This window comes from Saimiri boliviensis, chromosome 20 (assembly GCF_048565385.1).
Source record: "Saimiri boliviensis isolate mSaiBol1 chromosome 20, mSaiBol1.pri, whole genome shotgun sequence".
NCBI classification, from domain to species: domain Eukaryota; kingdom Metazoa; phylum Chordata; class Mammalia; order Primates; family Cebidae; genus Saimiri; species Saimiri boliviensis.
The window spans coordinates 31,724,545-31,748,298 of record NC_133468.1 but is presented as its reverse complement, the minus strand read 5'-3'; the positions used below and the strand labels follow the sequence as shown (position 1 = coordinate 31,748,298).

The 23,754-nt window shown below is 50.6% G+C and overlaps 1 protein-coding gene across 1 annotated transcript in view; it reads right to left on the bottom strand.

Moving 5' to 3' along the window:
• Positions 1–23,754, bottom strand: part of ZAN (zonadhesin) — a 63,729-nt gene that overhangs the window by 11,051 nt on the left and 28,924 nt on the right. Inside the window, 13 exon segments of the mRNA XM_074390282.1 lie at positions 278–422; positions 1,566–1,777; positions 8,442–8,746; positions 11,557–11,681; positions 12,285–12,449; positions 12,543–12,790; positions 14,298–14,442; positions 14,670–14,878; positions 16,713–16,889; positions 19,132–19,226; positions 21,390–21,501; positions 22,733–22,913; positions 23,499–23,746. Of these exon segments, the coding sequence (XP_074246383.1) occupies positions 278–422; positions 1,566–1,777; positions 8,442–8,746; positions 11,557–11,681; positions 12,285–12,449; positions 12,543–12,790; positions 14,298–14,442; positions 14,670–14,878; positions 16,713–16,889; positions 19,132–19,226; positions 21,390–21,501; positions 22,733–22,913; positions 23,499–23,746 (2,367 nt within the window).

The following is a 23,754-nucleotide window of genomic DNA, read 5'->3' as shown; positions in this document are numbered from 1 at the left end:
CAACCAAACAAGTAAACAAAAACCTTGGAGGATCTCCATGACCAGTCCCCTCTTTTTGCCCTACAGGTGCAGGGTCCTAGAGGGGATCAGGACCTGGCACATGGCCACAGAGTTGGCAAAAGCCAGATTGGAGACCAGACCTCCTGATTCAGTCGCCTGCCCCAACCCCTGCGTGTGCGCGGGTTCCGGCTAAGCCCCTTCCCGCCCTGCCTCTTCCCCCAGCTCTGCCCTAGCCCCAGGTGCTCCCCTCTCCACCCGCCCTGGTCGCTCCCCTTACTGTCTGAGACACAGTTGCTGTTGATGTTGTCAGAACTGAGCTGGCAGTGGGATCCAGAGGGGCATCGGAAGTCCCTGCACTGCATGGCTCCTCCTGTGCAAACACACTTCTCTGTGCAACCACTGGAGACCCAGCTCTTGTTCGGCTGTAGAAGTCACCAGAAGAGAAAGAGCGTAAGAAAGGGGCCAGGTGTGGTGGCTCACGCCTGTAATCCCAGCACTTTGGGAAGCCAAGATGGATGGATCACCTGAGGTCAGAAGTTCGAAACCAGCTTGGACAACATGGTGAACCCTGTCTCTACTAAAAATACAAAAATTAGCTGGGCGTGGTGGCACATGCCTATAATTCCAGCTACTCAGGAGGCTGAGGCAGGAGCACTGCTTGAACCCAGGAGGTGGAGGTTGCAGTGAGCCAAGATGACGCCACTGCACTCCAGACTGGGTGACAGAGCAAGACTCTGTCTCAACAAAAAGAGCAAGTGAGGAGAGAAGGGCTGGTTCTCCTTCCTCTTACCCCAGCAGCCTAGTCCACCATATGAATGGCTTAACTGATGCTGGCCAGAGGCAGGCACAATGCCAAGTGGACACCCAAAAGACACTGTGCGGGGCAAGTGTGGTGGCTCACGCCTATAATCCCAGGACTTTGGGAGGCCAAATCGGGCAGATCACTTGAGGTCAGGAGTTCAAGACCAGCCTGGCCAACATGGGGAAACCCTGTCTCTACTAAAAATACAAAAATTAGCCAGGCTTGGTGGTGCTTGCCTGTCATCTCAGCTACACAGGAGACTGAGGCAGAAGAATCGCTTGAACCTGGGAGAGAGAGGTTGCAGTGAGCAGAGATCATGCCACTGCACTCCAGCCTGGGTCACAGAGGGAGACTCTGCCTCAAACAAACAAAAACAAAAACCCACTATGCTTGGTGTCTTACATATGTTGTGAAAGAGACACTACAAACCCATTTTACAGGTGAGGACACTGAGATAATAGAGGTCATCTGACTCATCAGTGGCACCATCAGGATTCGATCTTAGGTCAGCCTAAAATGAGGCCATAGTCCTTCCACTATACCATGCCATGTGCTGCTTGTTTGGATTCCTCAGATCCACCCAAGCCATGCGCCATCAGCCCAGACCCGGCAGGAGATCAATGTGCCACCCACAGCAGCCTTCGCACCCCAAGGCCAGCTGTCAAGTCATGGGTGTCCCAGGGTGAGAGAGGCGGGGAAAAGGACAGAGCACCACCTTCCAGGTGCGTTGCCTCTAGTCCTCCCATTTCCCATCCCTACTCACAGGGATCGAGCCACCATGGGCATCCTTGCAGCTGCACTGACTTCTGGGGACACACTTGTCCTCATTCAGGACATAGCCAGGCTGACAAATGCACCCCTCCGCACAGGCAGAGGGGACTCTGGCGCCCTCACACTGGCCATCCAGGTCCCAGCAGGAAGGTGAGCAGGAGGGAAGGCAGCTGGTGTAGCTGCTGTAGGCAGGGCATTCCAGAGCTGTGGGTGAAGGAGACAGTGGGTCAGTGGAGAGGGTCAGAGGGGGCCACGGTGGGCAGGTGTAGGGGGGAAACCCCGCAAGTGCCGGGGCAAGGGTCTGAAGCTTCAGTCTGTTCCCATATAAATACCGATTTAGAAAAGAATTAGAAATGTAGGCACATAGTTATTCCTTTATATAATCATATATAATCTTACAGTTACTTATAATCATAAAAATGTATACTCAATATAACCTTTATTTTCCTAATGATTATCGAGTTATGAAGCATGGAACTGAGGTGACATTGTGAACAAAGTGATCCTAAGGCAAGATGCTCTAAGCCCTCTGTCCCGCCCACATAAGGGCTGCTGGAGGGCGCCTCGGCTGTGCGGCAGCACCAGCACCGGGAAAGCGCCCACCGTTCAGCCAGCTAGGGAAAGAGACGTCCAAAATGACCGAGACATCTCCTTCCTGGGGAAGTTAGGAGAAAACTCCGCTTCTCCAAGCTCTTGCGGTAGGCCTGACAGCTGTCAGGAAACCCTGCAGACGTCGGGGGTTTGACTGTCCCTACGTGATGCTGCGCTTCAGTGGTCACGTCCATGTCTACTCTCATGGCCTGCATCTGTACCTGGTTTCTCTTTTTCTTAAAAAATAAGAATTAGTAATAGTAACATAATCTTGGTGTCCTTGACATTTCTGACAAATATGCGAAGAGCGCTGATGCATTAGGTTTTCTCCTCGCCTCGGCTACTTTAAAGTATTGGGCCCCCTATCTTCAAGACACGTGATTTACCTGATCCTAACGCTGACCACCATTACCTCACCCTACCTTCCCTGCCCACTGCTTTGTACTCAATAAAACTCAGAGTGTCCAGGCACTCAGTGCCGCTGCAGGTCTCTGTGCTTTGGTTGGCAGTGGACCCCCCGGGCCCAAATTCTCTATTCTCTATCTCTGTGTCTATGTCTTTTATTTCTAGTTCTTGTCTCCGCACCAACAGGGAGGGGCTCACAGAACCCTATAGGGCTGGATCTTGTAGGCAGGGGCTGTAGAAACCAGGCTATGGATGGATGACCAGCAAGGCTTGGGGAGATTTTTTTTTCTTTTGTTATTCATTTAGCAAACATTTACTGAGTGTGGATTGTGGCCAGGCTTTGGGTAAAGAAAGGAACAAGAATGGTGGGGCACGGTAGCTCACGCCTGTAATCCTAGCACTTTGGGAGGCTGAGGTGGGTGGATCACCTGAGATCAGGAGTTCAAGACCAGCATGGCCATCATGGTGAAACCCCATCTTTAAAAAAAATAAAAAATAATAATAAATTAAAAAATAAAGAAAGGAACAAGAATGACTCTCCCAAGTAAGCATGGGGGACAGAGGTCACACAACAGCTGCAGCATGACCTTGATGTGCATGATCAGTAGGTGGGTTCACAGGTAAGAGTATACAAGGTGTGATGGAGGCACAGAGCAGGGAGGTATTAATTCTGTTGGGGGAGTTAAAGAAAGGCCCTTAAGCAAAAGTAGTGTGAACAAATGGAAATGCATACCATGTTCCCAGATAGGAAGGTTCAGCAACACAGTGATACTATTTCTCCCTTAGTCAATGTACACATTTAATGTGATCTCAATAAAATATACCAAAAGTATTTTTTTTGGTGGGGAGGATGGAGCCTCTCTCTGATGCCCAGGAGTGATCTTGGCTCACTGCAGCCGCCTCCTCCCGGGTTCCAGTGATTCTCCTGCCTCAGCCTCCTAGGTAGCTGGGATTATAGGCACATGCTACCATGCCTGGCTAATTTTTATATTTTTAATAGCGACAGTATTTCACCATGTTGGCCAGGCCAGTCTCAAACTCCCGACCTCAGGGATCCTCCCACCTAGGCCTCCCAAAGTGCTAGGATTACAGGCATGAGCCACCGCACCCAGCCACAAAAGTATTTTCTATGAGTGTGTGCTTTTAACAGGACAAGATGATTTCAAAGTTGAGCTGAAGATATAAGCAAACCAAAAAAGCCAGGAAATCCCTTAAAAACAAGAGCCATGAGTAGTGAATGTCCCGACCATAAGTCAACACTTATTTTATTTTATTTAGAGAGAGTTTTGCTCTTGTTGCTCAGGCTGGAGTGCGATGGCATGATCTCGGTTCACTGCAACCTCCACCTCCTGGGTTCATGTGATTCTCCTGCCTCAGCCTCCTGAATACCTGGGATTACAGGTGCACATCACCATGCCAGATAATTTTTGTAGTTTTAGTAGAGATGGGGTTTCACCATGTTGGCCAGGCTGGTCTTGAGATCCGCCTCAGCCTCCCCAGGTGCTGAGATTATAGGTGTGAGCCACTGCGCTGGGCCCAAAGCTCATTTTAACCTCTCAATGATTACAACTTTGTATTACTGCTATGTGCAGATACAGATGGACAGACAGAACAGAGGAGAAAGTCAGATATGGATCCAAATATATACAGGAATTTAGTATATGATAAATTGTGGCATCTCAGTCCCTGGGCAAAGACAGATTTGTCATTTAATAATGTTGGAATAGGCCGGGCGCGGTGGCTCACACCTATAATCCCAGCACTTTGGGAGGCTGAGGCGGGTGGATCACGAGGTCAAGAGATCGAGACCATCCTGGTCAACATAGTGAAACCCCGTCTCTACTAAAAATACAAAAAAATTAGCCAGGGGTGGTGGTGCGTGCCTGTAATCCCACCTACTCAGGAAGCTAAGGCAGGAGAATTGCTTGAACCCAGGAGGCAGAGGTTGCAGCAAGCTGAGATCGAGCCACTGGAGCCTGGGTCACAGAGTGAGACTGTCTCAAACAAACAAACAAACAACATTTCTAGAGCAAAGAATCAGCAAACTTTTTTGTAGCTTCTGTGGGGCTAGCATTTATAGCTATTGCTCAAGATGGAGAAGACGCAGAACAAGATTAACATATTTGACCCCATAACATGTTTTTTCCTGCATGACAAAAAAAGTCAAAAGACAGAAACAAAAGGACTGGAAAAATTCGTGTAACCTGGATCGCTAATAAAGGTCTATTTTCCATAATAGATAAAGGGCTTTCATTAAATAGTTCAATAAAGACCAACGACTCAATGGAAAAACGGCAACCGGATATAAGCAGATAGTTTACAGAAAGGGAAATTCAAAGCGTTCCTAAGCACATGGAAAATGTCCAACTTCATTTATAATAATAACTCAAATTAAGACTTGTTACTTTCCATGACTGGGCGAGGTGGCTCACGCCTGTAATCCCAGCACTTTGGGAGGGTTGAGGCAGGTGGATCACCTGAGGTCAGGAGTTCAAGACCAGCCTAGCCAATATGGTAAACCCCTGTCTCTACTGAAAATACAAAAATTAGCCAGGCATGGTGGCACATGCCTGTAATCCCAGCTAGTCGGAGACTGAGGCAGGAAAACCACTGGAACCTGGGAGGCAGAGGTTGCAATGAGCTAAGATCATGCCACTGCACTCCAGCCTGGACGACAGAGTAAGACTCTATCTCAAAAAGAAAAAAAAAAAAAAGACTTGTTCTTCACTTCTCAGATTGGCAAAACTCCAAAAGCACAAAGCATACAGCTTTCTTGTCTTTTGTTTTTTAATTTTTTTTTTTTTTTTTTTTTTTGAGACGGAGTTTCGCTCTTGTTACCCAGGCTGGAGTGCAATGATGCGATCTCGGCTCACTGCAACCTCCGCCTCCTGGGTTCAGGCAATTCTCCTGCCTCAGCCTCCTGAGCAGCTGGGATTACAGGCACGAGCCACCATGCCCAGCTAATTTTTTGTATTTTTAGTAGAGACGGGGTTTCACCATGTTGACCAGGATGGTCTCGATCTCTCGACCTCGTGATCCACCCACCTCGGCCTCCCAAAGTGCTGGGATTACAGGCTTGAGCCACAGTGCCTGGCCTAATTTTTTTTTTTTTAATAGAGAGGCAGGGGTCTCACTATACTGCCCAGGTTGATCTCAAACTCCTGGCCTCAAGCCTCTTGGCCTCCCAAAGTACTTGGATTATGGTGTGAGTCAAAAATATAAATTTGAATTTGTTTGTATATGCATAAATAAATGGTCTTGGAGAAAAATACTGAAATGTGAATCAGGCCCATGGGGTGAGGGTGGGAGGGAGACCATACACTGGTTATCTTTTTTTTTGTTTTTTGCGGGGAGATTTTTTTTTTTTTTTCTGACATAGGGTCTTACTCTGTCACCCAGACTTGAGTGCAGTGGTGTAATCATGGTTCACTGAAGCCTCGACCTCCCGGGCTCAAGTGATCCTCCCACCTCAGCCCTCCAAGTAGCTGGGACCGCAGGCATGAACCACCATACTTGGCTAGTTTGGTAATTTTTTGTAGACATGGGTTATCACTATGTTACCCAGGCTGGTCTCAAACTGTTGGGTTCAAGCAATCTACCCACCTACCCCAGTCTCCCAAATTGCTGGAATTACAGGCATGAGCCACCGCACCCGACCAACTGGCTGTTTTTTAATACTTTAAAACTATTAAATTTTTTTTTTAATCCTTTATAAGTTTTTGAATCCTGTGAATGTGTTACATATTTAAAAATCTCTACAAAATTCCTGTTTTAAATTGTAAAAGGATCTGGAATTATATAGTAGTGATAGTTGCACAACTTTATGAAGATACTAGAAGACTATTTATGTATTTTTTGAGATGGAGTTTCACTCTTGCTGCCCAGGCTGGAGTGCAGTGGTGTGACCTCAGCTGACTGCAACCTCTGCCTCCCAAGTCCAAGTGATTCTCCTGCCTCAGCCTCCTGAGTAGTTGGAATTACAGGCGCCCTCCACCATTCCCAGCTAACATTTTGTATTTTCAGTAGAGATGGGGTTTCGCCATGTTGGCCAGGGTAGTTTTCAACACCCATCTCGGCCTCCCAAAGTACTGGGATTACAGGCGTGAGCCACTGCACCCAGCTAAAAGACACTTTTAAAAGAGTGAATAGTATGCTATGGGAATAATCTCAGTAATTTTTTTTTTAAAGTAAAATGCTACAGAAGTTTGCCCAGTTGTCTGCCAGGAGGAAAGAAGAAAGCTTTCCGACCACCCTGGCCAACATGGTGAAACCCCATCTCCATAAAAAACACAAAAATTACCCGGGTGTGGTGGCCTATGCCTGTAGTTCTAGCTACTTGGGAGGCTGAGACACGAGAATGGCTTGAACCCAGGAGGTGGAGGTTGCAGTGCTGAGATCTTGCCACGGCACTTGAGCCTGGTGACAGAGGGAGATTCCATCTCAAAAGCCAGGTGAGGTGGTTTATGCCTGTAGTCCCAGCACTTTGGAGGGCCAAGACTCACTGCAACCTTCACCTGCCAGGTTCAAGCCATTCTCATGCCTCAGCCTCCCAAGTAACCGGGACTACAGGCATGGGCCACCACACCCAGCTAATTTCGTGTGTGTGTGTGTGTGTGTGTGTGTGTGTGTGTGGTTTTTTTTGAGACAGAGCCTCGCTCTGTCGCCAGGCACTAGGCTGGAGTGCAGTGGTGGGATCTTGGCTCACTGCAGCCTCTGCCTCCTGGGTTCAAGCAATTCTCCTGCTTCAGCCTCCAAGTAGCTGGGACTACAGGCACGTGCCACCATGCCCAGCTAATTTTTGTATTTTAGTAGAGACGAGGGTTTCACCATGTTGGCCAGGGTGGTCTTGGTTTATTGACCTCATAATCTGCCTGCCTCGGCCTCCCAAAGTGCTGGTATTACAGGCATAAGCCACCTCGCCCAGCCTAATTGTGTGTGTGTGTGTGTGTTTGTGTGTGTGTGTGTGTGTGTGTGTATGTGTGTTTGTGTTTTGAGACGGAGTCTTGCTCTGTCACCCAGACTGAAGCACATTGGCACAATCTCGGCTCACTGCAACCTCTGCCTCCTGGGTTCAAGCGATTCTTCCACCTCAGCCTCCCGAGTAGCTGGGACCAGAGGCACGCGCCACCACGCCCGGCTAATTTTTGTGTGTTTTTCGTAGAGACGGGGTTTCACCGTGTTGGCCAGGATGGTCTCGATCTCTTGACCTCGTGATCCGCCTGCCTCAGCCTCACAAAGTGCTGGGATTACAGGTGTGAACCACCCCGCCCAGCCAATTTTGTGTTTTTATAGAGACAGGGTTTTACTATGTTGGCAAGGTTAGTCTTGAACTCCTGATCTCAGGTGATCCACCCACTTTGGCCCCCAAAGTGCTAAGATTACAGGCATGAACCACTTCGCCCAGCAAATTTTCTTTTTTTTGAGAGACAGTCTCCCTCTGTTGCCAGGCTGGAGTGCAGCGGCATGATCTCAGCTCACTGCAACCTCAGCCTCCCGGGTTCAAGAGATTCTCTGCCTCAGCCTCCCGAGTAGCTGGGACTACAGACGCTCTCCACCACACCCAGCTGTTTCTCTTGTGCTTGTGGTACAAATAGGGATTCACCATATTAGCCAGGATGGTCTCGATCTCCTGATCTTGTGATCCACCTGCCTCGGCTTCCCAAAGTGCTGGGATTACCAGTGTGAGCCACCACATCCAGCAAAAAAAATTTACATCAATCAATAAATAATAAATTAAAAAACAGTTCTCATCAGAGAGTCAATGAGGGCTGAATCAGGAGGAAATGGGAAGGAGGGTGAGGGAGTTCTCAGGGAAACAGAGAGGGAAATGGGGTTTGGGAGTGGTTTGGGGGTTACAGCAGGGCACACTCACGGCAGAAGCTGCTGTTTCTCCAGAGTGGGGGCTTGAGCCCCTGGCTCTGGCAGGCGGCCCCGAAGGCTTGCAGAGCGTCGCAGAGGGCGTGGTGGAGACCTCCAAACTCACAGAGGGTGTTCGTACAGCCCACCAGGAAGGCTGTGAGGTCTATGCGGGAGGCGCACTGCGCCCACGCGGGAGCCCGCAGCACTGCCTCACACTTTTCCCGAGCCCTGCGGAGGTCTGCTGCTCTGCAGTTTCCACTCCGGTTCTCCAGCTGCTCCGCTAGGATCTGCTGCTCATCCACCAGGAGTGTCTGACAACTGGGAAGGAAAAAGAAAGGAATCAGCCTAGGGACAGCTGTCCCCCTGCTACAACATGATTTTTTTTTTTTTTTTTCTTTTTTGAGAGGGAGTCTTGCTCTGTCGCCCAGGCTAACTGGAGTGCAGCGGTGTGATCTCGGCTCACTGCAACCTCCATCTCCCCTCCCAGGTTCAAGCTATTCTGCCTCAGCCTCCTGAGTAGCTGGGACTACAGGCACCCGCCACCACACCTGGCCCATGTTTTTGTTTTTGGTTTTTCTTGGAGACAGAAACTCACTCTGTGGCCCAGGCTGGAGTACAGTGGTGCAATCTTGGCTCACTGCAACCTCTACATCTCAGGTTAAGGTGATTCTCATGCCTTAGCTTCCCGAGCAGCTGGGATTACAGGCGCCCACCACCAAGCCAAGGTAATTTTTGTATTTTTAATAGAGATGGGGTTTCACTGTATTGGCCAGGCTGGTCTTGAACTCCTGACCTCAAGTGATCTACCCGCCTCAGCCTCCCAAAGTGCTGAAATTATAGGCCTGAGCTGCCATGCCTGGCCCCATGATAATGATCTGGTGCTCCCAAATGACCCAGAGAGAGCTCTCAGGGCCTCCTCGGCCTCCCAATCCCTCTGTGTTCACAGGGAGGCTGCTCTGAGCTTTGGCCAACCTGCCATTGGCCTTGGCTCCTTCTACGTTCCCTTTTCTTTTCTCCTTCCCGCTCTGTTGCCCAGGCTGGAGTGCAGCGTCGTGACCAAGGCTCACTGCAGTTTCAATCTCCCAGGCCCAGAGGAACCTCCTGCATCAGCCTCGTGAGTAGCTAGGACTAACCACACCTGGCTATTTTTCTTTTCCTTTCTTTTTTTCTGTAGCGATGGGGTCTTGCTACGTTGCCCAGGCTGGTCTCAAACTCTCAGGCTCAAGCAATCCTCCCACATCAGCCTCATAAAGTATCAGGAGTACAGGCATGAACCTCTGCACCCAGCCATTTTTAAACTTTTTCTTTTCTTTTTTTAAGGCAGAGTGTCGCTCTGTTGCCCAGGCTGGAGTGCAATGGTGAGATCTCAGCTCACTGAAACCTCTGCCTCCTGGGTTCAAACAAGTCTCCTGCCTCAGCCTCCTGAGTAGCTGGGATTACAGGTGCCTGCCACCATACCAGGCTACTTTTTGGACTTTTAGTGGAGATGGGTTTCACCTTGTTGGTCAGGCTGGTCTCAAACTCCTGACCTTGTGATCTGCCTGCCTCGGCCTCCCAAAGTGCTGGGATTACAGGCGTGAGCCACGGCACCTGGCCCGTTTTTAAACTCTTTAAGACAGAGTCTTGCTCTGTCATCCAGGCTGGAGTGCAGTGATGCAATCATAGCTCACTGCAGCCTTCAAATCTTGGACTCAAGCATTCTTCCTCCTAAAGCCTCCTGAATAGCTGAGACTACAGGCATGTGCCACCTTGCCTGGCTAATTTTTGTTTTTAATTTTTTTTTGTAGAGATGGGGGTCTTGCTATGTTGCCTAGGCTAGTCTCAAACTCCTGGCCTCAAGTGGTCCTCCAGTCTCGGCCTCCCAAAGTGCTGGAATTACAGGCATAAGTCACTGCTCCTGCCCCCACCTCCAAGGTTTCTAAGTAAGGAAAGGAAGACTTTCATATTTCTCTAACTGGGTTCTAGCAGCCTTGAGGTGGATCAATTACACACATCACCCCAAAATGTCCAGAAGCCATCACCCTCAAATCAGACACACAAAGCAACATTCTGGCCTGTAATCCCAGCACTTTGGGAGGCCATTGTGGGTGGATCACTTGAGGTCAAGGAATTCGAGACCAGCCTGGCTAATATGGTGAAACTCCATCTCTACTAAAAATTAAAAAATTAGCCAGACGTGGTGGCTCATGCCTGTAATCCCAGCTACTCGGGAGGTTAAGGCAGGAGAATCGCTTGAACCCAAGAGGCAGAGGTTGCAGTAAGCTGAGATCATGCCATTGCACTGTAGCCTGGGTGGCAGAGCAAGACTCTGTCTCAAAACACACAAACAAAAAAAAAATTGAAGATGAAGAAAAAATAAACATTCTGGTCTTCCTGCCCCAGCTGCACCCTACAGTCTAGCTTCCCATGTCATGTCGCTATGAAAGGCTAGAGGAGTCACCAGGCGAGGTGGCTCTAGCCTGTAATCCTAGCACTTTGGGAGGCTGAGGTGGGCAGATCACTGGAGCTCAGGAGTTTGAGACCAGCCTGGACGTAGTGAAACCCCTTCTCTACCTAAAATACAAAAATTAGCCTAGCCGAGCATGGGGCATAGTGGTATGCACCTGTAATCCCAGCTACTCGGGAGGTAGAGCTACAAGAATTGCTTGAACCCAGGAAGTGGAGGTTGCAGTGAGCCGAGATTGTGGCACTGCACTCCGGCCTGGCTTATAGAGCAAGACTCCATCTCAAAAATAAAAAAGAAGAAGAAAAGAAAAGAAAAAAATGAAAAAGAAAAGCTAGAAGGGTTGGCTCACGTCTATAATCCCAGCACTTCGGGAGGCTGAGGCGGGCACATTGCCTTAGATCAGGAGTTTGAGACCAGCCTGGCTAACAATTGTGAAACCCCGTCTCTACTGTGAAATACAAAAATTAGCCAGGCATGGTGGCAGGTGCCTGCAATCCCAGCTACTCAGGAGGCTGAGGTAGGAGAATCGCTTGAACCCGGAGGTAGAGGTTGCAGTGAGCCAAGATCATGCCACTGCATTCCAGCCTGGGTGACAGAGTGAAACCATCTCAGTGAAAGAAGGCAGGGGGAAGGGAGAAGGGATGGAAAAGAGAAAAGCTAGAGGGTCTCAGGGGACCACTACCTTGGGTCAATGTCCTTATCTTTCCAACTGTTCACGAATTCACTGTCACTCTGGGCTAGTTCGTCGCTGGGCATCATTAGTTCATCCTCTTCCTCATCATTGAAGTTCCCACACACGCCGCAGACCTGGGTGGGCAGAGTGCTTTTTCAGTGCTGGGGAAGCATGAGAGCTGTTTTTCTTTCTTCTTTTCCTTTCTTTTCTTTTTTTTTTTTTTTTTTTTTTTTTTTTTTTTTTTTTTTTTTTTTTTTGAGATGGAGTTTTGCTCTTGTTGCCCAGGCTGGAGGGCAGTGGCACAATCTTGGATCACTTCAACGTCCACCTCTGGGGTTCAAGTGATTCTCCTACCTCAGCCTCCCAAGTAGCTGGGATTGCAAGCATACACCACTGTGCCTGGCTAATTTTTAAAAATTATTATTTCTAGTAGAGACAGCGTTTCACCATGTTGGCCAGGCTGGTCTTGAACTCCTGACCTCAGATGATCCACCTGCCTCAGCCTCCCAAAGTACTGAGATTACAGGCATGAGCCACTGCACCCAGCTGAGAGTGGTTTTTCCTGGGAACATCCTCATCCATCCTACACAGAAAGGCACACTCCTCTGCTGCCCTGCTCCATCCTTAAGAGTGTCCTCTTTGGGCAGGCAGGATGTGAACACTGCCTCCCACCCCTGCCACCCATCAGTCTTCCTGGTGCTGCCTACCCTGTGAACAGAGCCAGATGTTTTCCTCACCTTTCCATAGTAGGTTGTGGGGATTTCAATCTCTAAGAGATGATTCCCATCAAACTTGACCTGCACGCCAATCTTGAAGTTAACTATCGTGTAGATGCTGCTGGACTTGATGCTGACCCCGGGGATCTGGGAGATCACGGGAAGGGTGACCTGTTTGCTGTTGATCTAAACAGAAGGGCAGTGACAGTGAGTAGGAGGAGGGACTGGAGTCCTCTCCCCAACACTCCCTCCCAACCCCGGCCACCACACCCTGCTCACCAGCACATGGTGGCCCTTCTTTAGGGTGACCCGGGCATCGTAGATGTCAATGTAGACCTCGTGAAGGCGGAAAGACTCAGTCCCACCTTCCTCCTTCTCATGCTTTGCACTGATCTTGAAGAAGGGCAAGTCCATGGCGGGGTGGCAGACTTTCACCAGGATGTGAGTGCAGGCATCGGGGATGGAATGGTTACTACCATCAAAGCTCACATAGTGGGACTCCCCTGGGAGCTGACACGCTCCCATACCTGGGAGGACAGAGAGACAGCTGGGCTATGGCCCTCCCTCTGGCAGGTACAGGGTCCCTGGGAAACCAGACCTGGGTTCCCCTGCCTTCCAGAAAAGTGTCAAGACCCCAGGTCTGGCCATGCCCAGTGGCTCATGCCTGTAATCCCAGCACTTTGGGAGGCCCAGGAGGGCTGGTCTGAGACCAGTCTGACCAACATGGTGAAACCCCATCTCTACTTTAAAAATGCAGAAAAACTAGGGTGTGGTGAAGTGCACCTGTAATCCCAGCTACTTGGGAGGCTGAGGCAGGAGAATCACTTGAACCAGGGAGATGGAGGTTGCAGTGAGCCAAGATTGTGCCACTGCATCCAGCCTGAGCACCAGAGACTCTGTCTCAAAAAAAAAAAAAAAAAAAACCCTGGGGCCAGGGCTGAGAGGCATGAAGTTTATGGGTGGAGGGGAGCACGATTCTTCGGAGGAATGATTATTATTTTTTTTGAGACACTGTCTCTCTCTGTCACCCGGGGTGGAATGCAGTGGCATGATCATAGCTCACTGTAGCCTCAAACTCCTGGGCTCAAGCAACCTTCCTACCTCAGTCTCCAGAGTAGCTGGGACTACAGGCATGAAGTACCCTGTTCAACTAATTTTTAAAAAACCTTTTTTTTAAGAGACAGGTCTTCTGTTACCCAGGCTGGAGTGCAGTGGCAAGATCATAGTGCACTGCAAACTCTAATTCCTGAGCTCAAGAGATCCTCCTACCTCAGCCTCCCAAGGAGCTGAGACTACAGGTGTGATGTCTTTTTTATTTTTAATTTTTTAGTTTTTATTTTTTGTAGAGATGGGGTCTTGCTGTGTTGCCCAGGTTGGTCTTGAACTCTTGGCCTCAAGTGATCCCACATCAGCTTCCCAAAGCACTGGGATTAAAGGCGTAAGCACCATGCCCAGCCTCCAGGGAAGGATTTATTTATTCATTTATTTATTTAGAGATGGAGTTTTGTCGCCCAGGCTGGAGTTCAATGGTGCGATCTCCACTCACTACAATCTCCGCCTCCTGGTTTCAAGGATTCTCCTGCCTCAGCCTCTCGAGTAGCTGGGATTACAGGCACCCGCCACAGTGCTTGGCTAATTTTTGTATTTTTAGTAGAGATGGGGTTTAGCCATGTTGGCCATGTTGGCCAGGCTGGCCTCAAACTCCCAGTCTCAATCGACCCACCTGGCTTGTCCTTCCAAAGTGCTGCGATTACAAGTGTGAACCACCGCGTCTGGCCCAGAAAGGATTTGTAATACCCTGTCTAAGTTGGTGGCAGCTACAGGGGAAGGTTGGGTGAACCCTGAGGCCCCCTTCTCAGCAGTTGGAGGTCACCTTTCCCACCCGAAGCTCTTCACTACAGCAGAGTTACCAGCCAAAACCTGAATCTGAGTGCCACAGGCAGCAGGGAGTCTGTTGGGGAGTTGAGAGAGCTGGCCTCAGGGCTGTGGGGTCCCCCGATCACTGGGGTCCCCCCATCACCATGGTTCTCTTACCTGAGGCCCGACAACGGAGCAGCCCATCCAGGGCCCAGCATATCTGGTTGGGTTTGCAGGTGCTTTGGACGCAGGTGATGTTGTTGTGGATGGAGCAGGTGCAGAGCCTGGTGCAGGTGTTCTCTGTGTACCAGCGCTCCCCGACCTGTGGGCCACAGGGATTGGCAGAGCCAACAGAAACTTGGAATCAGGAGATGGGCTGATGCCCAGGTCAAAGCTGACTGCAGCATCTGACCTTCCTCCTTGCCCCCAGGCATTGGCCAGCCCTGCCCCTCCCAGGGTCTGAGCCTTCCTCCTGCCTCTCCTGAGCTTGTCCTGACCCTAAACGTGTGGATCTGGAAAGGGCAGGGCCCCTGCTAGCTGGCCTCTCACCGGGTGGTAGGAGCCCGCTGGGTCGGTGCAGCCACACTGGCCGAGGGGCACGCATGAAGTTCCGCTCAAGATGTGGTCTCTCTGACATTCGCAGCCCTCAGCACAGGGCAGTGCTTTGGGGCAGTCCCTAGGGGTGTTTATGCTGTTGCAGGTGGCTGGGCAGGGGCTGGCACAGGGGCTGTAGCTGCTGCCAGGTGGGCACCTCATAGCTAAGGAAAATAAGAGCATTAGGAAGAGTGGGGGGGACATCTTCAGCCCCCAAACCTTAGGGCATCAAAAGCTCTTAGTAGTGGCTGGGCACGTGGCTCATGCCTGTAATCCCAGCACTTTGGGAGGTCAAGGCAGGCGGATCACCTGAGGTTGGGAGTTTGAGACCAGGCTGGCCAATATGGTAAAAAACCATCTCTACTAAAAATACAGAACTTAGCTGGGTGTGGTGCACATGCCTGTAGTCCCAGCTACTCAGGTGGCTGAGGCATGAGAATCACTTGAACCTGGGAGGCAGAAGTTACAGTGAGGCGAGTGAGGTCAGACCACTCCACTCCAGCCTTGGGGACAGCAAGACTCTCACAAACAAACAGACGTAAAATTTACCATTTTAACCATTTTTATTTATTTCTTCTTTTTTTTTTATTTTTTTATTTTTTGAGATGGAGTCTCGCTCTTGTTGCCCAGGTTGGAGTGCAATGGCAGGATCTTGGCTTACCACAACCTCCACCTCCTGGGTTCAAGTGATTCTCTTGCCTCAGCCACCTGAGTAGCTGGGACTACAGACATGCACCACCATGCCCTAATTTTGTATTTTTTTTAGTAGAGATAGGGTTTCTCCATGTTGGTCAGGCTTGTTTTGAACTCCTGACCTTAGGTGGTCCGCCCGCCTCGGCCTCCCAAAGTGCTGGGATGAACAGGCGTGAGCCAGCCACCACACCTGGCCAACTATTTTTACATGTACACTTCAACAGCACTAAGTACGTTCACGTTGCTGGGCAGCTATTACCATCATCCATTCACAGCTTTTGGTTTGGTTTGGTTTTTCACTCTTGTCACCCTGGCTGGAGTACACTGATCTGACCTTGCCTCACCACAACCTCTGCCTCCTGTTTAAGCAATTTCCCTGCCTCAGTCTCCTGCTTAACTGGGATTACAGGCACCCACCACCATGCCCAGCTAATTTTTTGTATTTTTAGTGGAGACATGGTTTCATCATGTTAGCCAGGATGATCTCCAACTCCTGACCTCAAGTGATCCGCCCACCTTGACCTCCCAAAGTGCTAGGATTATAGGCATGAACCACTGAGCCTGGCCAAATTCCTTAATTTTTTTGTAGAGATGAGGATGTTGTTGTGTTTCTCAGGCTGGTCTTGAACTCCTAGACTCAAGTGATCCTCCTGCCTCAGCCTCCCAAATTTACCACAACTTTGAAGAAAAAAAAAAGGAGTTCCTGGTTAAGAAAGGAAGGGAACAAGGCCAGCCCAGGTAAAAGCAGAAGGAGACATTAACCAAATAAAGGCAGAACTTTGGGGAAGGTGAGAATGCAATGGAGGGCCCTGGGATAGCCAGAGAAGATGGCGTTGGGCTTGCAGAAAGGCTGGAATGGGGGACGGAGGAAGCAAAATGTGTCCACTGAGAGCCAGGCTGTGCAGAGAAGGGCAGAGGTGCAGAATTCAGAGGAAGAAGCTGGGCGCACTGACTCACGCCTATAATCTCAGCACCTTGGGAGGCCAAGGTGGCGGATCACGAGGTCAGGAGTTTGAGACCAGCCTGGACGACATAGTGAAATCCTGTGTCCCCTAAAAATACCAAAATTAGCCGGGTGTGGTGGGGGATGCCTGTAATCCGAGCTACTCGGGAGGCTGAGGTGGGAGAACTGCTTAAACACAGGAGGTGGAGGTTGCAGTGAGCCGAGATTACGCCACTGCACTCTAGCCTGGGCAACAGAGAGAGACTCCGTCTCAAAAAGAAAAAGAATTTGGAGGAAGAAAGGGAGTGCAGGGTTCTGGAGGGTTCCTCTGGGCTGTGGGGACAGGCGGCCAGCTCACTCACGGCAGAAGGTTCTGTTCCGCCAGGCAGGGGCCTGGCCAGCCCGGGCACACAGGGACGCGTAGGCCTGCAGGGAATGGCACAGGGCCGTGGTGTCACCATTGGTCCCACACTGGCCTTGCACGCAACTGGCGAAGATGGACTGAGGGGGCACCGCCTGATGACACTGAGAGAAGGGTCCTGCAGGAGAAGAGAAGGCAGGTGAGCCAGGGGAGGGGCCGGGAAGGAGCGGGGCCATGTGGCTTCCCCGGGGCTGACTGGACATCCACTTCACTCAAAACCTGAATTTTCCCGCCAGGCGCAGTGGCTCACAGCTGCAACGCCAGCACTCTGGGAGGCCACGGTGGGTAGATCACTTGAGGTCAGGAGGTCGAGACTCACCCGACCAACATATCAAAACCCAATCTCTACTAAAAATATAAAAATTAGGGGGGCATGGTGGCCCGCACCTGTAGTCCAGGCTACTCGGGAGGTTGAGACAGGAGAAGTTCTTGAATCTGGGAGGCAAAGGTGGCAGTGAGCTGCGATTGCGCCACCGCACTCCAGCCTGGGCCACAGAGCGAGACTCCGTCTCAAAACAAACAAACAAAAAAACCCTGGATTTTCCAGCCTGGGCAACACGGTGAAACTCTGTCTCTACAAAAAATATGAAAATTAGCCAAGGATGGTGGTGCACACCTGTAGCCCCCTACTCAGAAGGCCGAGGCAGTAGAATGAGCTATCATTGTGCCACTGCACTCCAACCTAGGCGACAGAGTACGACCCTTCTGAATAAAAACAAAACAAACAAACAAAGCCCAGATTTGTGTGGTGGCTCCCGCCTGTAACCTCAGCACTTTAAGAGAGCAAAACAGGAGAATCACTTGCGCCCAGGAGTTCGAGACCAGCCAGGGCAGCACAGCATGTCCTCATCTGTACAAAATATTAAAAACTTAGTTCACTTCATGCACTTTGAAGAAAAAAAAAAAAAAGAGGCCGGGCGCGGTGGCTCAAGCCTGTAATCCCAGCACTTTGGGAGGCTGAGACGGGTGGATCACGAGGTCAAGAGATCGAGACCATCCTGGTCAACATGGTGAAACCCCATCTCTACTAAAAATACAAAAAATTAGCTGGGCATGGTGGCGTGTGCCTGTAATCCCAGCTACTCAGGAGGCTGAGGCAGGAGAATTGCCTGAACCCAGGAGGCGGAGGTTGCGGTGAGCCGAGATCGCGCCATTGCACTCCTGCCTGGGTAACAAGAGCTAAACTCCGTCTCAAAAAAAAAAAAAAAAAAAAAAAAAAATTAGGCCAGGCACAGTGGCTCACGCCTGTAATCCCAGCACTTTGGGAGGCCAAGGCAGGCAGATCATTTGAGGTCAGGTGCTCAAGACCACACTGGCCAACATGGTGAAACCCCGTCTCTACTAAAAATATAAAAATTAGCTGGGCATGGTGGCATGTGCCTGTAGTCCCAGCTACTCAGGAACCTGAGGTGGGAGAATAGCTTGAACCCAAGAGCCAGAGGTTGCAGTGAGCCAAGATCATGCCATTGCACTCCAGCCTGGGTAACAGAGCTAGACTCCTGTCTCAAAAAAAAAAAAAAAAAAAAAAAAAAAAACATTAGTTGGGCATGGTGGTGCATGCCTGTGTTCCCAGCTACTCCAAAGGCTGAGGCAGGAGGACTACTTGACCCAGGATTTCAAGCCTGCAGTGAGCTGTGATCATACGACTACATTCCAGCCTGGGCGACAGAGTGAGACCTTGTCTCTAAAAAAACAAGAAAAAAGAAAAAACAGCCAGGCATGGTGGCACATGATGCCTGTCATCCCAACTACCTGGGAGGCTGAGGTGAGAGGATCCCTTGAGGTCCGTAGTTCCAGACCAGCCTGGGCTACATAGTGAGACTCCTCCATCTCTATTAAAACATTTTAAATACAAAAAAAAACCGCAGAGTGTGGTGACTTGCACCTGTAATCCCAGCACTTTGGGAGGCCAAAGTGGAAGATGACGAGGTCAGGAGTTCAAGACCAGCCTGGCCAATATGCTGAAACCCCATCTCTACTAAAAATATAAAAATTAGCTGGGCATGGTAGTGCACACCTGTAGTCCCAGCTACTCAGGAGTCTGAGGCAGGAGAATGGCTTGAACCCCGGAAGCCAAGATCGCAGTGAGCCAAGATTGCGCCACTGCACTCCAGCCTGGGTGACAGAGCGAGACTCCATGTTAAAAAAAAAAAAAAAAAAAAAAAATCCCAGATTTATCTACTGCCTGAGACACAAAGACCAGTCAGTCGTAGGTTCCAAGAAGGTGACCGCTGGCTGGCCCTGTGTTCCCATTTGCCTTCCTCTCTCTTTCTGGTCCTGTTTCTCCCTCCCTGACCAGACTCCCTCCCTGGCCTCCCATCCCTCAGGGAGGAAAAAGGACCAACGGGGACATGTCTTACCCTGAGGGTTTATTAAGATCGCACAGTTCTTGCTCCAGGCGTCTGCCATGCTGTTCTCCTGGCAGCTGGAGGGCTTGCCACCCACAGGGAAACAGCTGAATGTGGAGAGGATACAAACTGAGGGCCACAGGCTGGGCGCAGTGGCTCACGCTTGTAATCCCAGCACTTCAGGAGGCCAAGGCAGGAGAACTGCTTGAGACCAGGAGTTCAACACCAGCCTGGGCAACATAGTGAGATCCCATTTCTACACAAAAAAATGTTTTATTGTACTTTAAGTTCTGGGGTACATGTGCAGAACCTCCAAGTTTGTTACATAGGTATACACGTGCCATGGTGGTTGGCTGCATCCATCACCCCATCATCTACATTAGGTATTTCTCCTAATGCTATCCCCACCCTAGTCCCCCAACCCCGGATCCCATCTCTACACAATTTTTTTTTTCAAGGCAGCGCTGAAGGACTCTATACAAATTTTTTTTTTTTTTTTTTTTTTTTTTTTTGAGATGGACTTTCGCTCTTGTTATCCAGGCTGGAGTGCAATGGCGCGATCTCGGCTCACCGCAACCTCTGCCTCCTGGTTCAGGCAATTTTCCTGCCTCAGCCTCCTGAGTAGCTGAGATTACAGGCACGCACCACCATGCCCAGCTAATTTTTTGTATTTTTAGTAGAGACGGGGTTTCACCTTGTTGACCAGGATGGTCTCAATCTCTTGACCTTGTGATCCACCCGCCTCGGCCTCCCAAAGTGCTGGGATTACAGGCTTGAGCCACCGCGCCCGGCCAATTTTTAAAAATTAGCCAAACTACAGCTGGGCATGGTGACTCATGCCCGTAATCCCAGCACTTTGGGAGGCCAAGGTGAGTGAATCGTGAGGTCACAAGTTTGAGACCAGCCTGACCAACATGGTGAAACCCCTATCTCTACTAAAAATTCAAAAATTAGCTGGGCATGGTGGCACATGCCTATAATTTCGGCTATTCAGGAGAATGAGGCAGGAGAATCGCTTGAACCCAGGAGGCAGAGGTTGTGGTAAGCCAAGATCTCACCACTGCACTCCAGTCTGGGCAACAGAGAAAGACTCTGCCTCAAAGAAAAAAAAATTGGCCGGGCGCGGTGGCTCAAGCTTGTAATCCCAGCACTTTGGGAGGCTGAGGCGGGTGGATCACGAGGTTGAGAGATCAAGACCATCCTGGTTAATATGGTGAAACCCCGTCTCTACTAAAAATACAAAAAATTAGCTGGGCATGGTGGCACGTGCCTGTAATCCCAGCTACTCAGGAGGCTGAGGCAGGAGAATTGCCTGAACCCGGGAGGCGGAGGTTGCGGTGAGCCGAGATCGCGCCATTGCACTCCAGCCTGGGTAACAAGAGCGAAACTCCGTCTCAAAAAAAAAAAAAAAGAAAAAAGAAAAAAAATTAGCCAGGCATGGTGGCATGTGCCTGTAGTCCCAGCTACTTGGGAGGCTGTGGTGGGAGGATGGCTTGAGCCCAGCAGTTGGGAGGCTCCGGTGAGCTATGACTGCACCACTGCCCTCCAGTCTGGGCAACAGAGCAAGACTCTGTCTCAAAGAAAAGACTGAGGGCCTGAGGAACTGTCTCCCAAACCAAAACAAAAGCGGACAGGGGCCTGGCACAGTGGCTCTCACCTGTAATTCCAGCATTTTGGGAGGCCACGGCGGGCAGATCACCTGAGGTCAGGAGTTTGAGACCAGCCTGGCCAATACGGTGACTCTCATCTCTACTAAAAATACAAAAATTAGCTGGGCGTGGTGGCAGGCGCCCATTAATCCCAGCTCCTCAGGAGGCTGAGGCAGGAGAATCACTTGAACCTGGTCAGCTGAGATCATACCGCTGCACCGCCACCTGGGTGACAGAGCAAGACGGCCTCAAACACAACAGAACAAAAACAAAAAGTGGACAGGTACAGAGAGGGATGCCGGGGCAGAGGACAAAATGGTGCCCCCAAGTAGGAAGGCCAGGAGATGCAGCAGGAAGGAAAAAGGCTAGACCTCAGGATGGACTTCCCAAATGGGCCCTCCAAAGGGATCACTAAACATGAGAGAAATCAGCAGGCGTGGGTGTGGGATGTCAGAACAACTTCTTACCAACTCCTATCTCGGAGAGACTAAATGGGAGAGATTGGCCGGTTTCTGCCAGTAGGGAGGTACAGCAAGGGGAAGAGGGGACACACGGAGGACACCTCCAAGCTGCCCTCACAGGCCCAGCTCCTCCCGCCTGGCTCCCCCACCCCCAGCTCACCCAGGTTCAGAGGATTCGGGTAACTTCCAGGCCGCCCCCAGCTGCACAGAATCGCCTGCGAGCTTTCCGTCGGGGAGCAGGATGTCATCCAAGCTGTTGTTGTTGTAGTTTCCTGGAGGAGGGAATCGTTCAGCCAGGCAACAAGGGGCCCTCCAGCAGGCCAGGCCCCAGGGCCACCATCCTCCTAACCAGAAGAGGCATCCCCACTCTTCACTCTACATAGCAAGGTCAACTCTTTCTATTTATTTATTTTTGAGACCGAGTCTCACTCTGTCACCAAGGCTGGAGTGCCATGGCATGGTCTCAGCTCACTGCAACCTCTGCCTCCTGGGTTCAAGCGATTCTCCTGCCTCAGCCTCCCAAGTAGCTGGGACTACTAGCGTGTGCTACCAGACCCAGCTCATTTTTCTGTTTTTGGTAAAGATGGGATATCATTATGTTGGCCAGACTGGTCCCGAACTCCTGATCTCATGATCCACCCGCCTCAGCCTCCCAAAGTGCTGGGATTACAAGCCTGGGCCACTGTTCCTGGCCTCTTTTCTTCTTTTTTGAGATAGGCGTCTTGCTCTGTAGCCCAGGCTGGAGTGCAGTGGCACAATCTCAGCTCACTGCAACCTCTGCCTCCTGGGTTCAAACAATTGTCCTGCCTCAGCCTCCTGAGTAGCTAGGATTATAGGCATGTACCACCACACCTGGCTAAATTTTGTATTTTTTAGTATATGAGGTTTCATCATGTCGGCCAGGCTGGTCTCGAACTCCTGACATCAGGTGAGCTACCCTCCTTGGGCTCTCAAAGGGCTGCATTTACAGGCTTGAGCCACCGCCCCCCACCCCTTTCTGTCTCTTCATCTCCATCTTCCCTTAACACCTACCTTCATGCCTAATGTCCTCAATCAATTAGTCAGTTAACAAGCACTTAGAAGGCCAGGCACGGTGGCTCACACCGGTAATCCCAGCACTTTGGCAGGCCGAGGTGGGTGGAATCACCTGAGATTGGGAGTTCGAGACCAGCCTGACCAACACGAAGAAATCCCGTCTCTACTAAAAATACAAAAAATTAGCTGGGCATGGTGGCACATGCCTATAATCCCAGTTACTTGGGAGGCTGAGGCAGGAGAATTGCTTGAACCCAGGAGACGGAGGTTGCAGTGAGCCGAGATCGTGCCATTGCACTCTAGCCTGGGCAACAAGAGCGAAACTCCGCCTCAAAAAAAAAAGAAAAGAAAAGAAAAAAGAAAAAAACAAGCATTTAGAACACCTCACAGAGATGTGGGGGGAACTGGGACCAGGTCATACTCCTACTCATTGTCCCAGGTTTTCCAGCAGGTGCCCAGGAAGCTCACCACACAGCCCACAGAGCTGGCCGCCATAGGAGGAGGGGACTGTCACTTCAACCAAGTGGCTCCCGTCGTAGCGAACCTGGAGCCCAAAGTTCGTGTAGAGGAGAACAAAGGAGCTGCTGAGTCTTATGGTCACCTGGCCTCTTGCAGGCCACGCAGGTAGGGCCACCCGATGGCCATTCAGCTGCAGAGGCAGGGAGGACGTAGAAAGGAGAGTCAAGAAGGAACTCGGGACAGAGACAAGAACAGGGGCTCGCTCCTGCAATCCCAGCACTTTGAGAGGCCAAGGTGGGAGGATCACTTGAGGCCAGGATTTCAAGATCAGCCTGGGCAACATAGAGAAACCCTGTCTCTACAAAAATTAAAAGAAATTAGCCGCGCGTGGTGGTACACGTCTGTAGTTCCAGCTATCTGGGAGGCCGAGTCAGGAGGATCCCTTGAGCCTAAGGGGTCAAGGCTGCAGTGAGCTATGACTGCACCACTGTACTCCAGCCTGGGTGACAGAGCAAGACCTTGTCTCAAAATAAAAAATAAATAAATTAATTAATTAAAAAAGGGACGAGGGCAAAAAGCTGAGAGCTGGAGGGGCTGGTGCTGGTCAGTATTTCAGAGGGAGGAGGGGTGCAAGGAAAAGGGTCCGGGTCAGCTGCAGGTGCCTCCCGGGTATTCCAAGGAGCCAGAGAGGTGGGTATGTAGGCAAGGTGGGGCCCAGGAAAGAAGCAGACAGGCTAGGTGTTCAGGGTCCAGGAGGCAGGAGGAAGACACATACCAAGACCTTGCGGCCTCTGAGCAGTGAGATGCTGAGGTCAAACACCGCCACGTGGACGGCTTTGATGTAGGAGACCTCCACGTTCCCCCCGCGGTTCTCGTTGGTGGCGCTCACAACAAAATATTTGTCTTGGGACCTGGACCAGCAAGGCCGGGTCAGGACATACGTGCAGGTGCCCATGAAGTGGTGCAGGGCCCCGTCGAAGGTCAGGTAGTGGGGGTCACCTGAGGCCGCGCAGGTGGCGGCACCTTCGAGG